This window comes from Carassius gibelio, chromosome A16 (assembly GCF_023724105.1).
Source record: "Carassius gibelio isolate Cgi1373 ecotype wild population from Czech Republic chromosome A16, carGib1.2-hapl.c, whole genome shotgun sequence".
NCBI classification, from domain to species: Eukaryota; Metazoa; Chordata; class Actinopteri; order Cypriniformes; family Cyprinidae; genus Carassius; species Carassius gibelio.
In genome coordinates this window covers 25,379,183-25,394,289 of record NC_068386.1, presented here as the reverse complement: position 1 = coordinate 25,394,289, position 15,107 = coordinate 25,379,183, and the positions used below count along the sequence as shown (strand labels likewise).

At 37.0% G+C, this 15,107-nt stretch overlaps 1 protein-coding gene across 1 annotated transcript; it reads right to left on the bottom strand.

The window, feature by feature from the left end:
* Nucleotides 1–428: 428 nt before the first annotated feature.
* Nucleotides 429–10,487, bottom strand: LOC128031102 (elongation of very long chain fatty acids protein 4). Its single transcript, XM_052619337.1, has 7 exons — nt 10,270–10,487; nt 9,582–9,672; nt 7,855–8,042; nt 4,314–4,394; nt 3,147–3,318; nt 2,800–2,927; nt 429–2,166 (listed from the first exon to the last, which is right to left on the bottom strand). Exons 2-7 carry the CDS (start codon nt 9,646–9,648, stop codon nt 1,864–1,866), a joined length of 939 nt encoding a protein of 312 aa, XP_052475297.1. The 5' UTR covers nt 9,649–9,672; nt 10,270–10,487; the 3' UTR covers nt 429–1,863.
* Between the last annotated feature and the right edge of the window lie 4,620 nt (nt 10,488–15,107).

Below are 15,107 nucleotides of genomic sequence, written 5' to 3'. Positions count from 1 at the left end.
TTTTGTATACAACTATTTGTAAATCTGGAATCTGAGGGAGCAAACAAATAAAAATAGTGAGAAAATCATCTTTGAAGTTGTCCAAATGAATTCTTAGCAATGCATATTACCAATCAAAAATTAAGTTTTTATATATTTACGGTAGGAAATTTACAAAATATTTTCATGGAACATGATCTTTACATAATATCATGATGATTTTTGCCATAAAATTAAAATCGATCATTTTTGTAATTTGTAACCCATGCTATGTATTGCTGGCTATTGCTACAAATACACCCCAGAGACTTCAGACTGGTTTTGTGCTCCAGGGTCATATATTACCAGGCAAGATGCTGCTTGAAATGTCATGCTGACCATACATTTCCTGGCTCATGATTCACCGGGAGAATGAGAGGCTTTCTGGGAAATGAAGTGTCTGATAACAGTGACTACGCATTGGCTTTTAATTTATTTTTTACATACAGCAATGTTTATCTGTCATTTGAAAAGAAAACGAACAGTTGATGATCATTGCAGGGTTTTTTTAAAGCACAATGTACAAAATTGCACCGAATATACAACATTACAAAAATTCAAGACAAAACACATGATGTACTTCAGGAACTACTCGTAATGAAAAACAATGAGGTGGAGCTTAAGACTTTATTTATGCCAATGCAGTAATAATGCAGCTACAAACATTTCCCAAACCTGTTTCGTTCAGATGATGTGATGTTGTCATTATCCCAATAAAACTAAAAGCTATTTTATCCCATGAGACACTTCAGATGCTGATGCATGATGCATCCGTCCTAGCCATATCAGTTTCTTAAAGATCAGCTTTGGTCTGATGTTTGATCCATTTCAAAGCCAGGATGCAGAAGCACTGAACTGATATTTATCTTTCCTGTCATTCATGTTGGAGCTTTGACTGATTCTGGACACGTTTAAAAAACAAACAAAACAGTATAGATGTATGTTCTCAGTCACTGGCCTCGGTAAGCTGCATGCTTATTTCTGAGAGAAGCTGAAGCTGCACGATATCTGTTTAAAGGACAGGACCGATGGTAATATATCCTACCAGCAGCTAAACAACTGACATGAAACATGAACGCTTTAAATAAACAGACACTTACATATGCTTTACAGATAACCGATATACAGAGAGGTCCAAAAGTCTGTAAAATGAAGATGAAACATTTCAGACTGAGCTCAACGTGGCTAATCAAATGTACTGTAAGTAAATGCCTGCCACTGATCATGTGACTCAGATGGGTTTTTCTATATCCATTGAAGCCTAAGATGCTTTTTGGATCTCAATCATGCTGGAGACATTCAACTACAGAAGAAACCCCACTAGTGGACGTGTGGACCTCGATATGATAAATGATGGAAATCATAAGTTTGACATCTTAAAGTCTTTCTTATAATTGATGTACACTGGTGAGACATGGGTCTTCTCTGGCATTAGGACAGCAATGTAAAAAAGGCAGATACATAAAACAATGTGCCAAACTAAATGGGATAGATCACCAAAAAAATAATAAAAAACATTCTGTCATCATTTACTCACCTCAACCAGTTGCCGGTAGCCATTGACTTGCATAGTATTGTAGCAAGTCAGTGGCTTCCGTCAATTGTTTGGTTACTAACATTTTTCAAAATATCTTCTTTTGTGTTTAACATAAGAAAGAAACTCATATCAGCTTAGAAAACGTGAGGGTGAGTAAATGATTTTTGGGTGAACTGTCCCTTTAAGGAGGACGGTGAGGAAGGATATTGTTCAGTCTTTCTACATCTAGGCTCATTTTTTCCCTTGTTTGTTCATAACAATTAGTGACTGACTGCAGGCGTGTGATGACCTTTAACCTGTCGGATGTTTTAATCACGCTTGGCTCTGCCCTTCCTCCTCCTCCTGCCGCTCTCGGATGCGGCCGGCTTCTCGTCCGTCTTTCCGTTGCTGGAGCTCAGGGCTCCGTTGGAGGCTCCGTTATGAAGGGCTTTGCTGGGTTTGGCCGTGGTCTCGCGCCGGGGCTGACGACGGTACGTCTGGTAATAGAAATTCCCGAAGAGGATGATGAAGGTGAGGGCGTATCCGATCAGACACCAGTGCATCCACTTAGGGAACGGACAGTCGGAGTACAGAGACAGAGCCGTGTGGCCGATGGTGACGTGAAACTGGATCTGAGGAGGACAATACCACACAACTGATGAGACTGATCACTGGATTAGTCATTAGTCACCTGTGTGGGATAGTAAAAATAAAGCTTCTTTCACATACACTACCGTTCAAAAGTTTGCCGTCGGTATGCATTTTAATGCTCACCAAGACTGCATTTATCTGATAAAAACTAACAGTAATTTTGTGAAATATTATTGCACTTTAAAATAGCTGTTTTCTGTGTGAATATCTGTTCAGCTGTAATTTATTTCACTTTGCTTAAATGTTTTGGGAAAACTGAATTGTTTTATACAATGCTTTATAATATGATGGTAATGGCAGCAGTATTGACAATAGGTGATCTTAGTTTTTTTTTTTTATTATTGTTATAAATACTATTTATACTGTAAATTCCAAACAAATGGAAAATATGCAATGTATGGTGTGCAAAGAAGAACCATTTTAATAAATATATTACATAAGGAAATGTTATCTGGTTATAAGAAAAGCAAAAAAAAATAGTCAAATGCTGGAAATGTGAAATGTATAAAAATGTGGATAATTAATTAAAGAGACACTTTGATATAAAATACTACTACTATCTATCCGTCATTGAGTTGTTTTTTCACAATTGCTTGCAAAACATCACAATTTACCATTTGAATGATGGTCAGATACTTTTTCCACCACAGATACTTCTGTATTTTTGGACCGAAAGCGGCCAGCCCATAATACAAGTACATCAGGACATGGATGGCTGCATTCATATGAGCCCCGAAGAACGCTGCGGAAGAGAGACATACACATTCACTCACAAGTTACATTACCATCTGCTGTCATACAGTATGGACCACTGTTTGTTGTTCTATTTCGAGCTTGATAGATCTGTGGCAGAATTGTTGTTGTGTGGACAGATACTTCAGTATTTCTCCGTTGCATAAAATGCACAGTATGTTTCTGTAATGATTTGAGGGTGTGTAGATGTACGGTGTATGATACTCACACTGTCCACCGGCGACCCATTTGATGCCGATCCACCACAGAGTGAACATGGTGCAGTGGTGATAGACGTGCAGGAAGCTGATTTGGTTGAACTTCTTGCGTAAGATGAAGAACACAGTGTCGAGGTACTCCACACCTTTAGAAATGAAGTACCACCACAGAGCTGCTGCCACCTGCAAAGCAGAATCTTCACTTATGATAAAACTTAAAACATTTTATACAAATTATTTGATTTAGTTGACTTACTATACATAAAGACAACTATGAAACACCTTAACAGTTTATTGTGACGTCTTTATAAAATATGCAATAGTTTCTGTTATATAGCTACTAACAAAAAAAAAAAAAATGCATTCATTAATAAAAGCCAGTGTTTTATGTTTCTATGGGGAGTGTTATTTGCTATCAGACAAACTGAACAAAACAGGTTTAAACTGAAAAACATGATTTTTGATTAGAGCAATCAATAAATGCACTTTAAACAAATGATAGTCATTTCACTTCTTTCAGTGCATATGGCTAAATATTCAGCTCTTTGCAATCATTTATGTCCTCACTCAACTGTGATTTAATACTTGCGCATTGAAAATCATAGTTGGACAAAATCAGATCTCTCAGTTCATGATTGTGACAATTGAAATGACAGCAAGAACTCAAAGAAATGATACAATTGAATCAAACTAAACAAAAAATTGTTCCATTATGATTTTAAGCTAATTATGCCTATTTTTCCAGTGATATATATTTTCTTAGTTGATTACACATATTGATCTAAACTAAGTTTTTTACTGCTGAAAGTATCAACAGACATCAGTCATCCCCCCTGCAATACAGCACAACAGATTAATTAATATAATCATCTCATGTTTCTGAAAATACTTAATATGTTGTGTGATAATATCATGATGGGTAATTCATGCTGAATATGCATTTTTAAAAAGTACTGTTTCAAAGCCGAATTACAATTCTGCATCTGAACTCAGGAACTGTAAATGGTGCTGAAATGAATCTGCTAGTATTTGAGTGTGAAAGTCAGATGGTGTGTGTGAGTGGAACCCAACTCCCTGGCTTTCCCTCTCCAGTGACATGCTTTGGGCCAGTAACTGGAGAGCAGAAGTGCGTGTCTGGTTTCAGAGCACAGTCTGGGACAGAGACTCAGCACACTCACCCTCACTTCATTGGGATCGTCTGAGTAGTCCACAGGCTGGCAGATGTAGCTGTAGTTGGCCGCTCGCGCAGCAAGGAAGAGCTGAAATACAAGACGTTTGGACTCTTTCATTTGACTGCTGTAAAGGGCAATTCCTCATTGTTACCTTCTTCTCTTAATGCTTAAGAAACAAAAACTGGCAAAAGAAAAAAAAAAAGAAAAAATGTGTACAGGTGCATCTCAATAAATTAGAATGTTGTGGAAAAGTTCATTAATTTATTAACTCAAATTGTGCAACTCGTGTGTTAAATAAATTCAGTGCACACAGACTGAAGTAGTTTAAGTTCTTTTAATTGTGATGATTTTGGCTCACATTTAACAAAAACCCACCATTTCATGATCTCAACAAGTTAGATTATGGTGACATGCCAATCAGCTAATCAACTCAAAACACCTGCAAAGGTTTCCTGAGCCTTCAAAACAGTCTCTCAGTTTGGTTCACTAGGCTACACAATCATGAGGAAGACTTCTGATCTGACAGTTGTCCTGAAGACAATCATTGACACCCTTCACAAGGAGGGTAAGCCACAAACATTCACAGAACGCTGTTCACAGAGTGCTGTATCCAAGCATGTTAACAGAAGGTTGACCGGAAGGAAAAAGTGTGGAAGAAAAAGATGCACAACCAACCGAGAGAACCGCAGCCTTAGGAGGATTGTCAAACAAAATAGATTCAAGAATTTGAGTGAACTTCACAAGGAATGGACTGAGGCTGGGGTCAAGGCATCAAGAGCCTCCACACACAGACGTGTCAAGAGATTTACTGAACCACATACAACGTTAGAGGCGTCTTACCTGGGCTAAGGAGAAGAAGAACTGGACTGTTGCCCAGTGGTCCAAAGTCCTCTTTTCAGATGAGAGCAAGTGTTGTATTTCATTTGGAAACCAATGTCCTAGAGTCTGGAGGAAGTGTGGAGAAGCTCATAGCCCAAGTATCTTGAAGTCCAGTGTTAAGTTTCCACAGTCTGTGATGATTTGGGGTGCAATGACATCTGCTGGTGTTGGTCCTGTTACGTCCCAGGCCCTAGAATTTCTAGTAGTCCTCTTGTGGTAGGATTTATTCAGCCCAAACATGAGTTATTTTTTGTTGTTGTTAGAACCAAGGTTTATTTTTGTTTTATTTTGTTTTCATGGGAAGCTGTACCCTTACGAAAGGAAAATATATTTACCAATATATTTCTTAAAATATATTGTGATATATTGTATTATATATTTTTCCCTTTTTATTTTCTAATATTTTATATATTTGAATACATTTAATAATACATTGATGATAAATATATTATATAATATATTGCAAAATATACAAATGATTGCCGCTTTCAATATATTGCAATTTATTGGAAAAAATAAATATATATAAGAATATATGCCTACTGTAATATATTACATGATATTTTCCGATATACTGCAATATATTTTTGTTTCATAAGGGTAAAGAGGTGGTTGCCATTTATTTTGATTATACTCCTGTTTAAGATCAGTTAGGGAGTTAGGGTAATCTCTTGTATTTTGTTTTCTTTTTATTTTGTAGGTTAGTTAGGTTGTTTTTGGGAGTTAGTATGTTCTGTTTGTTATGTTGGCCTGGACCCCTCCTGAAGTTATGTTTGCTTCCTTGTGTTTAATAAATTCTATTCTGTTTCCACATTACTTGTGGTGTTGTGTGAGTCAGAAGAAGGGAAAAACTCCCTCCATTTTTCCACCACTTTCTTTATTACTCCTTCCCATGTCTAGACTGGGGAGGTATGTAATAGTCCATTGTGTTTTTTGAAAACCAAAGTCACTGCACCCATTTACCAAGAAATTATGAAGCACTTCATGCTTCCTTCTCTTGACCATCTTTCTGAAGATCCTGATTTCATTTTCCAGCAGGATTTGGCTCGTGCACACACTGCCAAAAGCACCAAAAGTTGGTTAAATGACCATGGTGTTGGTGTGATTGACTGACCAACAAACTCCTCAGACCTGAACCCCAGAGAGAATCTATGGGCTAATGTTAAGAGGAAGATGAGAAAGAAGAGCCCAAACGATGCAGATGAGCTGAAGACCACTGTTAAAGAAACCTGGGCTTCAGACCACCTCAGCAGTGCCACAAACTGATCCCCTCCATGACACGCCGAACTGAGGCAGTGTTTAAAGCAAAAGGAGCCCCTACCAAGTATTGAGTACATGTACAGTGAATAAACATACTTTCCAGAAGGCCAACAATTCACTAAATGCCTTTTGTAAAAATTTTTACATTTGTCTTATGAAGTACTCTAATTTGTTAAGATAGTAAATTGGTGTGTTTTTGCTAAATGTGAGCCAAAATCATCATGATTAAAAGAACCAAAGACTTAAACTACTTCAGTCTGTGTGCACTAGATTTATTTAATACCCAAGTTTCACAATTTGAGTTGATTTACTGAAATAAATTAACTTTTTCACGACATTCTACTTTATTGAGATGCACCTGTATGTTGAAGGATGTTGAATGGATGCTCTCCAGTGAATGGGTGCCGTCAGAATGAGAGTCCAAACAACTGATAAAAACATCACAATAATCCACAGCACTCCAGTCCATCAGTCAATGTGTTGTGAAGCTAAAAGCTGCATGTTTGTGAGAATAAATCCATCATTAAGATGTTTTTAACTTCAAACTGTTGTTCATAATCCATAATAACGCTTCCTCCAGTGAAAATCTCCTGTTGTTTCTCACATTAAAATCAAGTCACAGATTCGTATTGAACTGTTTTTGCTTGTAGACGTTGCTTGATCTGTGCAGATTTCTCTCCTGATTCAAACCAGACTTTTCCACTGGAAAGAGCAATATTATGCATTATGGATTATTTTATCTGAAAGCAATGATTTGAAGTTAAAAACGTCTTAATGCTGGATGTTTCAGCTTTTGTCTTCTCCAGGTGATAACTGATGGACTGGAGTGCTGTGGATTATTGTGATGTTTTTATCAGCTGTTTGGACTCTCATTCTGACGGCACCCATTCACTGCAGAGCATCCATTGATGAGACACTGATGCAATGCTACATTTCTCCAAATCTGTTTCCATGAAGAAACTAATTCATCTAAATCATGCACATTTTCAGCAACTTTTAACTTTTGGCTGAATTATTCCTTTAATGAAAATAGAAATGGGAGTTATTAAAAGAATGAGCAAGAAACCAAAACTATGAATGTGCATTACAAATATATCAAAATAAGATTAAACCAGAAAACATTACTAAACATTACTAGCTGGTCTGATTTCATTCATTTCTCCAGTCTGACTTGGCTGGATCATAAATACCCAGAGTGATGGAAGCAGCAGTGGGACATGTATAGCTCTTTTAATGTATGGCAGTGTCCTGGTGTTGATCAATATCTCGTTTCTTATAAACTTCTAAAAATAATCTTTGTCAAAAAATGATCAAAGAAATAACTTTAATATTTATGAACGGTTAAAACGTAGCAAACCAGTGACATTTGAGTAAAGCAGTAAACTCGTTGCAGTTTGTGTGAGCTCACCTCCTTGAATATGAAGAAGTTGAGGACAACCATGCTGAAGTTGTAGAGGATGAGGGTCTTCCTCAGCTGGAGGGGCTCTCGGCCCTGCATGAACCGGGGCCCCAGCCAGAGGAAGAGCAGGTACGAGGAGCTGATGGCCAGCGTGGGCAGCGGAGAGTCCATCAACGGCCATTTCTCCACACGCTTGTCTACAAACACACATCAGGAACTATAATGATAACCTCAACTATAAAGTCTAAATGATCGTCCTATATGAGTACACATCAGAGCTATACTGATAATGACACAGAGGAACGACTATCAGAATGTGTTTTTCCCACCAGATGAACGTTAAAAACACTGCCAGCCAATCAGTGTGCTTTAAACAGTTTGTGCATTTAAACCAGCAGACAACAAAACTGTACGCTAATAATAAACAGAACGCCACATCTGTTGATGTAGATGCTAAAATAGTTATCACTATGAGTTTATTTGAAATTAAAGTAACAATACAGCTGCTTTTCAACTTCTTTGTCAAGGATAACATAATAAAATTGCATTAACTTATTTCCAGTGTGGTCCTTAATTTTAGAAATTAAGTCTGATGCAGACGGGTTTGTTGGCATGTATCATCACACTACACATACAACCAATTCACACAAAATAACTTCACAATCACACACATACACAGACAAAATGTAAATCAATTCTATTATGACAACCCATCTAAAAATGATCTTCTTATCCTAAGACCAAAATTAAATATAGTCATTATATATAGTAATTGTTACCATCCTTAGTGTGAACAGGCCTTAAGATTAGCATTGAAAAACACTGCTAATAAACTCAAGTACATTTCCAAAATTCTACATGGTTTTCTTGATAGCTGTGCAGAATAATAACAAATAAATAAATAAAAAATGAAAAAATAAAGACAAATATGTCCAAAACTAAGTGTTCAGTAGTGTGTATGTGTGTGTGTGTGTGTGTGTGTGTGTATATATATATATACACACACAGTTTTGGTGGTCATTGCTTGGAAATTGTGCCTAGGGTCTGGGGACCTTACTATAATTCCTCACTATAATTAACTATTAATTATGACTTTTGCCCCAATAAACTCCTTATTTGCTGATAATTAACAATTAGTACGGTATCTGTTAAGTTTGGTTATGGGGTTTAATGATTAAGGAATCTAAACTATGCTCGCGCAGAATAAGGCATTAATATGTGCTTTATAAGCACTTATAAACAGCCAATATGCTAATAACATGCATGCTAATAAGTAACTAGTTAATAATGAGAACTGGTCCATAAACTAAAGTGTTACCAAGATTTTTTTTCTTTTTTCTTTTTGCATTGATGCCATAGAAGAACCATTTGGGTTCCCTAAAGAACCTTTCAGTGGACAGTCCTTACAAGAAAGATTATTTTTTCTAAGTGTTAAGAGAACCCTTTTCCGCTATAAACAACTGTTTGTGGAATGGAAAGGTTCTGTGAATGTGAAAGGTTCTTCGTGGAACCATCGGTGCCAATAGAGGACCTTTATGGTTAAGTCTAATCGATGATGGCATTACACAGTTCCATCATTTACATTTCCTTAGATCTTAATATCTGCTCTTGTTCACCAAAAGTGAAGCCGGCAGTATCTTCCTCATGGGAAACCTAATAACACGCCAGAGCTGGAGACTTCTGCTTCAGGTTTATTAATGAATCACATTCAGGTCACAGGAGTAAAGACCAGTTACCTGCGATGGTGAGACTCCATTTGTAGAACTGGACTGTGTCGTTGATTATATGCTTTATAATATCCATCGCTGAGACTCAAATCCTAATGTTCTGAGAACACATGAGAAAGATAAATGGTAAAAACACAATGGAAAGCCATGTGGTGATGCTTTATTAATACCATGATGATGAGGAGGGGCTGGGAAGGATTTCATTACGATGGGGAGGTTGAGGAGGTGGGGTGTAATTCAGCACAAAGACCAGAAGAGCACGTGTCAGCACATATCTGCTCCACAGCATCTGAATTATAAAGGCAATCCCCGTATTACTGATGAAGAGACGCACTTGCATCTCTTAAGCGTAACTGTATGATAGATTCGGGCAAATATGTCGTTGAATATCAAACGCCATCTCTATTTGGTAGACCCCCATCACAGCCTCTCCCAAACCCACAATTAGAAGAGCCAAGACTGGTTTTATTAGTTCAACTGATCGACGGCAGGGTATAAGAGATGCGATGCGACGATCAGGGATCAATCGCGCAAACGCGCCGATGCGGCAAAAGACGCCGAATACTCCTGCGGATAGCTATATTCCTCCTCCTCTTACACCCCGAAACACATCTCATCCGGCCAATATCATAGATTTAGCCTTGAACTGACATTTAGTGTCGTAAATCCGTGCGGTAATGATGATTTCCGTTCTTACCGTAGCGAGATTAAAGCCCCTTTCTAAATGACATTCAGCGCAAGGTCGCGCGATCCCGTTATCCCGTGGCGTTGAAAACACCTTTTTACAAACACCAGATTTAACCGGATCCGCTTAAAGACATGTGGCTGAAACAGACGGTGATCAGGCCATCCGTGTGTCGAGCATCCTAGAGGGTTACTGGCATCACTGCGGCGCTCGGGTCGCGAGCAATGAGGGCTGCTCGACTGCGCATGCGCAGAAACAGGTGCAATTCACTACTCAGCCCTTAATGTTTGGGATTTGTAAGTCACTTTGAATAAAAGCGTCTGCTAGATGAGTTGGAAATATACAGGTGTATCTCAATAAATTAGAATGTCCTAGAAATGTATATTCGTCAAGCAAATCCACATAAAACAGACAAAAGCGTAATTATTTAGCAGTTATTTATCTTAAAATATGTTATGACATTTTAAATATTATTTTTTAATGTTTATAGTAGTTATTTATTCTTAGATGCTTATGAACCTTGATAATAGAGAGAACAGAAAAGTACAATGATAAGATTTTCAATTCAATTCAATTCAATTCAAAAGCTGTATTGAGAAATTTAAAACATAAAGCCAAAAAGTCAAACATTTTCCTAATGCAAATAAAATAAGCAACAATAAAATCTGTTGATAAAATATAAATATGTAGTAATGAACAGGTACCATTTAATCCATAATTATTCAAATCAATGTGATCAATAATTACTGAAAAAGCGATAGATCTCTCTCTCCTACTGACTTACAGTTTAGATTCGGTACAGAACGATATTACTATTCTTATGATATGAACATCGATCCTGTTCTTTAACAGTACACTTTTTTATATTCTGAAATGTAAAAAAAAAGTAAATAAAGCAAATAAATGGAATGTTTGAACAAATTACTATTATAAAAAACAAATTAATATAAAACATATTTTTATAAATGCACACATCTAAAAGCATTTTTAGTGTTTAAGATGTATATATAAAAAGTTAATATACAATATGGATACAAAATTAAAAACACCAAGGTCTAACAGTATTCAGGTAAATAATAGCCTACAAAAGAAATTGAATAAATTAATAAAATGTAAATAGCACTGCATAGTGTACACTGCATAAACTGATTTATTGATGCTTAGTCAAGAGCAAAGATTGAAGTTTGCTTGATTATCATTAATGATATGGATGTCTACAGTTTTATTAGCCTGCTGTCTCTTTAAGAACTAATGCGTTGATCATATATATTTGACATATCAAATTTTCTCCAATATATCGCTTTACACCAAACATCTTGTTTTCATAATCCATGGAAGACAAACTCAAAACCAGAAATAAAATTAGACTAGTCCCGCAACAAAAATGTATCATTAGCCCCTTTCACATTGCACGTTGGTCCTGGAAAATTTGCTGGAACATTGCTGGATTGCCTTTGTGTGAACGCAAACATGTCCCTGGATTGATTCTGGGATCAATCCCAGTTTGGGGACCAAGTAGTCTCAGCCTCAGACATCACACGCACGGACTAAATGTCAGATGCATCCATTTGAGGTGATCACAGACCAAAAAAACTAGTAAGAACCTCCAAGAATCCTAGGCAGGCCGGCTGGGCTCTGTTCTTTACCCACTTCCACTTTGTGGTCACTTCTGGGGAGTAAGAACATCAAAGTGGAAGCTCTCTCCACCTACACCAGCCTGATCCAACCCTGAAGATACCAGACTCCATCCTACCACCTTCAGTCTTCATGTCTCCCATCCAGTGGTCACTCGATGACCAAATCCATGGCGCCACTCTCACGGAACTTTCTCCACTAGAAGGGAAAGGTTACGTCCCGTCCACCATGCGTCAGGCCCTCATGGATTCAGTCCACACCTCTCCGGGATCCGGGCACCCAGTCAGCCACCGAATTCTCTTGTTCCTCCAGGACCACTACTGGTGGCCCAACATGGTCCAAGATGTCACCTGCTACGTCAAAGGATGTTCGGTCTGTGCCGTCTCCACCACGCTACATCGTCTGCCTGAGGGAAGCTGGTTCCATTAGCCATCCATTGCTGGCCCTGGTCCCACCTGGGGTGGAATATGCCAGCGACCTCCCTCCTTCAAACAGATTCACCATCATCCTAATAGTTGTTGACCGATTCTCCAAATCCTGCAAATGAATCTCACTCAAAGATTACCTACCGCCCTGGAAATCGCCGAAACCCTCTCCCAACACGCATTCAGGGGCACAGCAGGGGCCCCCAGTAATGTCACAGAATCACCTGCCTGACCAGCCAAAACAGCCTCCTACACCCGTTCACAATCACCTGATTAATCCACACCATTCAAATACACACTCACCACAGTCACTCATTGGCTGGTTTCAAGGTGACAGGCTTCTCAGCGGATCCCTTGCCTATCTGTCAGCCCGTCGATCCTGGAATCCTCTGCTCTCTGTTGAAGGACTAGAGGTTTCAGTTCAGATAAGACTGTTTACTCTGCTTCCATTGCTCACCTCAGTTTTGATTCTTCTACGTTGGAAGCTTCTCCTCAGTTGCCTTAATAAACTTACCTGCTTGTATGAATCTGCCTGTTTGACTCCTTGACCAGCTGTGACACTTTGATGGAAAAACTCTTTCCACACAATGTCCATGTGTTCTTTACAGTGTGCTGATAGCATGAAACTCTTCCCACATTAATCACATGGGTACTGGTTTCTCTCCATTATGGACTCAATATGGACTCAATGGACTCAAGACCACATTTGTTTTTCAAACTCTTTCCACACTGAGTGCAGGTGAAACATTTATCGGCTCGTCTTTGCTTTAAATCTTTCAGTTTTCTTTGGGAGCAGGTAAAATGTTTTTCTCCAGTTTTTAAATGATTTTTCTCTTCAGCTTCAATCGAAATTTTAATTCTCTTGGTTTTCTTCAATCAACAATCGAAATATAAATAAAAATGGTTAATTTTTAGTAACTCTGAGTAACCCTGATGTAACAGTGGAAAGCAGACAGTTGCATAACAAAAGTATGGTCATTTTGATGCATTTTTATAAAGTATATGTCCCTAAAACTTTCCATGAATGAGGTACAATGATCTTCAAATAATTATTTGTAAAACATTATAATCGCAAATCCCTTGTTTGTAATATGTCTGATCAACTACACAAATATATAATATACATTTTCATTAAGAAAAAAAACAACAGAGATTTAGAGATATTTCCTATTACAACTAACAAAAACTGCTTAAAACCTAAAAGTCAGCATTATTTATAATGAATGAAGAATAAACACCAACCTGTTTGACCTCTCATCTTCTCTCTGTCCTCTTCAATGAACTCAGCTTTCCTGATGATTTGATATTCATCTCCACTTGTAAACTGATGGGAATATTCCAGCATTTATTGCTGAACTGCTGAATGTGAGATTGTTGTGTAATGAGATTCACTGAACATCTGTCTGGCTAGAAAAGCAGATTTGCCAAAATTAGTAAATCAGTTTACTTGATTTCAAAAAAAAAATTTATTTACACATTTAAGCATTTTTTTATGTAAGTGAAGCAAATGTCCTCCAAATTCTATTTTAGATGAGACCAGAGCCTTATATAAAGTGTTGGCTCTTTGTAGATCACTATATTATATTAAAAGTAACAGCATCAACACAAAGAGCAGATCAAATTAAAATCTTTATTCAGTAACACTGCACTCACATCTGTGCTAATTTACACAATCTATGCATTTCTGTTTTGTCTTGTTAACATTGACATTTAGTCATTTAGCAGATGCTTTTAGCCAATTAGGATTTTTTTAAAAAATTTCTAAGAAAACAAGTAGATAGACTAGAAAAAAGAAAGTTAGTGTTAGTTTCTAAGGACTCAGCTGCTGGGTCTGAGTTGGGCAGGTCATTCCACCAGGAAACATTTAATTTAAAAGTTCGTAAGAGTGATTTTGTGATTTTGTGCAGAGCCAGTGGTGGTTTTGTAGGCAAACATCAATGCCTTGAATTTTATGTGAACAGCTATTGGTAATGCATACTGATGAACAGAAGTGTGATTTATTTTTGGCTTATTGAAGAATTATCTTGCAGTGGCATTTTGGATAAATTGCAGAATTAATTGCAAATTAATTAATTCATTTCTAGACACATTTATTTTTCATTCTGCCCCAGTATTAACACATAAGAAGATATCGGTCTAGAAATATAGAACGGAATACAATGTAAATTCTTCTAAATTTAATCAAAAGTAAAATTGAAAAATTAAAGCATAAACAGACATTTGATGAAATCCATCTTCATTATAATGAAGTTTATTTAGCTTATATAGTTTATTTTCTAACAGCTGCATTCAGAGGAATTATAGTATGTATAACTACATTATTAACTACTAACTAATTATTAACATGTTATAGTTTTATATGTGCAGTAATCGACAGTGATCATACAATCTTTTGTAGTAGCCTAAGTGATGCTAAAAGACATGCATGAGGCCAGAATATTAACACAACTTCTTTAATTCTTAAGAAAGAATTTAAAGGTAATATTTTGGGTTCATGATTTATTAGTGCGTACAGAATTTGGTCCTTTGTTACTGTCTCGGTACATTAACATTACATCATCACGGTCTTGGTGGAAATTAAAATAAAACATCTTAGTAACGTCGTGAATACCTGCATCTGCACGTGAGAAGAAACGCGGACAGTACAAGAACCAGGATAAATCTTATATGGCACGTCCTGTGTAAATAAATGAATAAATCATTGCATACAAAAATAAATAACGTAATCAGTAAGAATATTTAATAACTTATAATTATAATAATAATGTTTGAATGACACTTCATGCTTCA

Bases quoted from the DNA above. Each gene is read 5' to 3' on its own strand.
- LOC128031102 (XM_052619337.1), bottom strand. From the start codon at position 9,648: ATGGATATTATAAAGCATATAATCAACGACACAGTCCAGTTCTACAAA. The intron at 8,043-9,581 runs GTAACTGGTCTT...GTGTGTTTGTAG, and splicing joins ATGGAGTCTCACCATCGCAG to ACAAGCGTGTGGAGAAATGG. The intron at 3,319-4,313 runs GTGAGTGTGCTG...TCTGCTTTGCAG, and splicing joins ACGATCCCAATGAAGTGAGG to GTGGCAGCAGCTCTGTGGTG.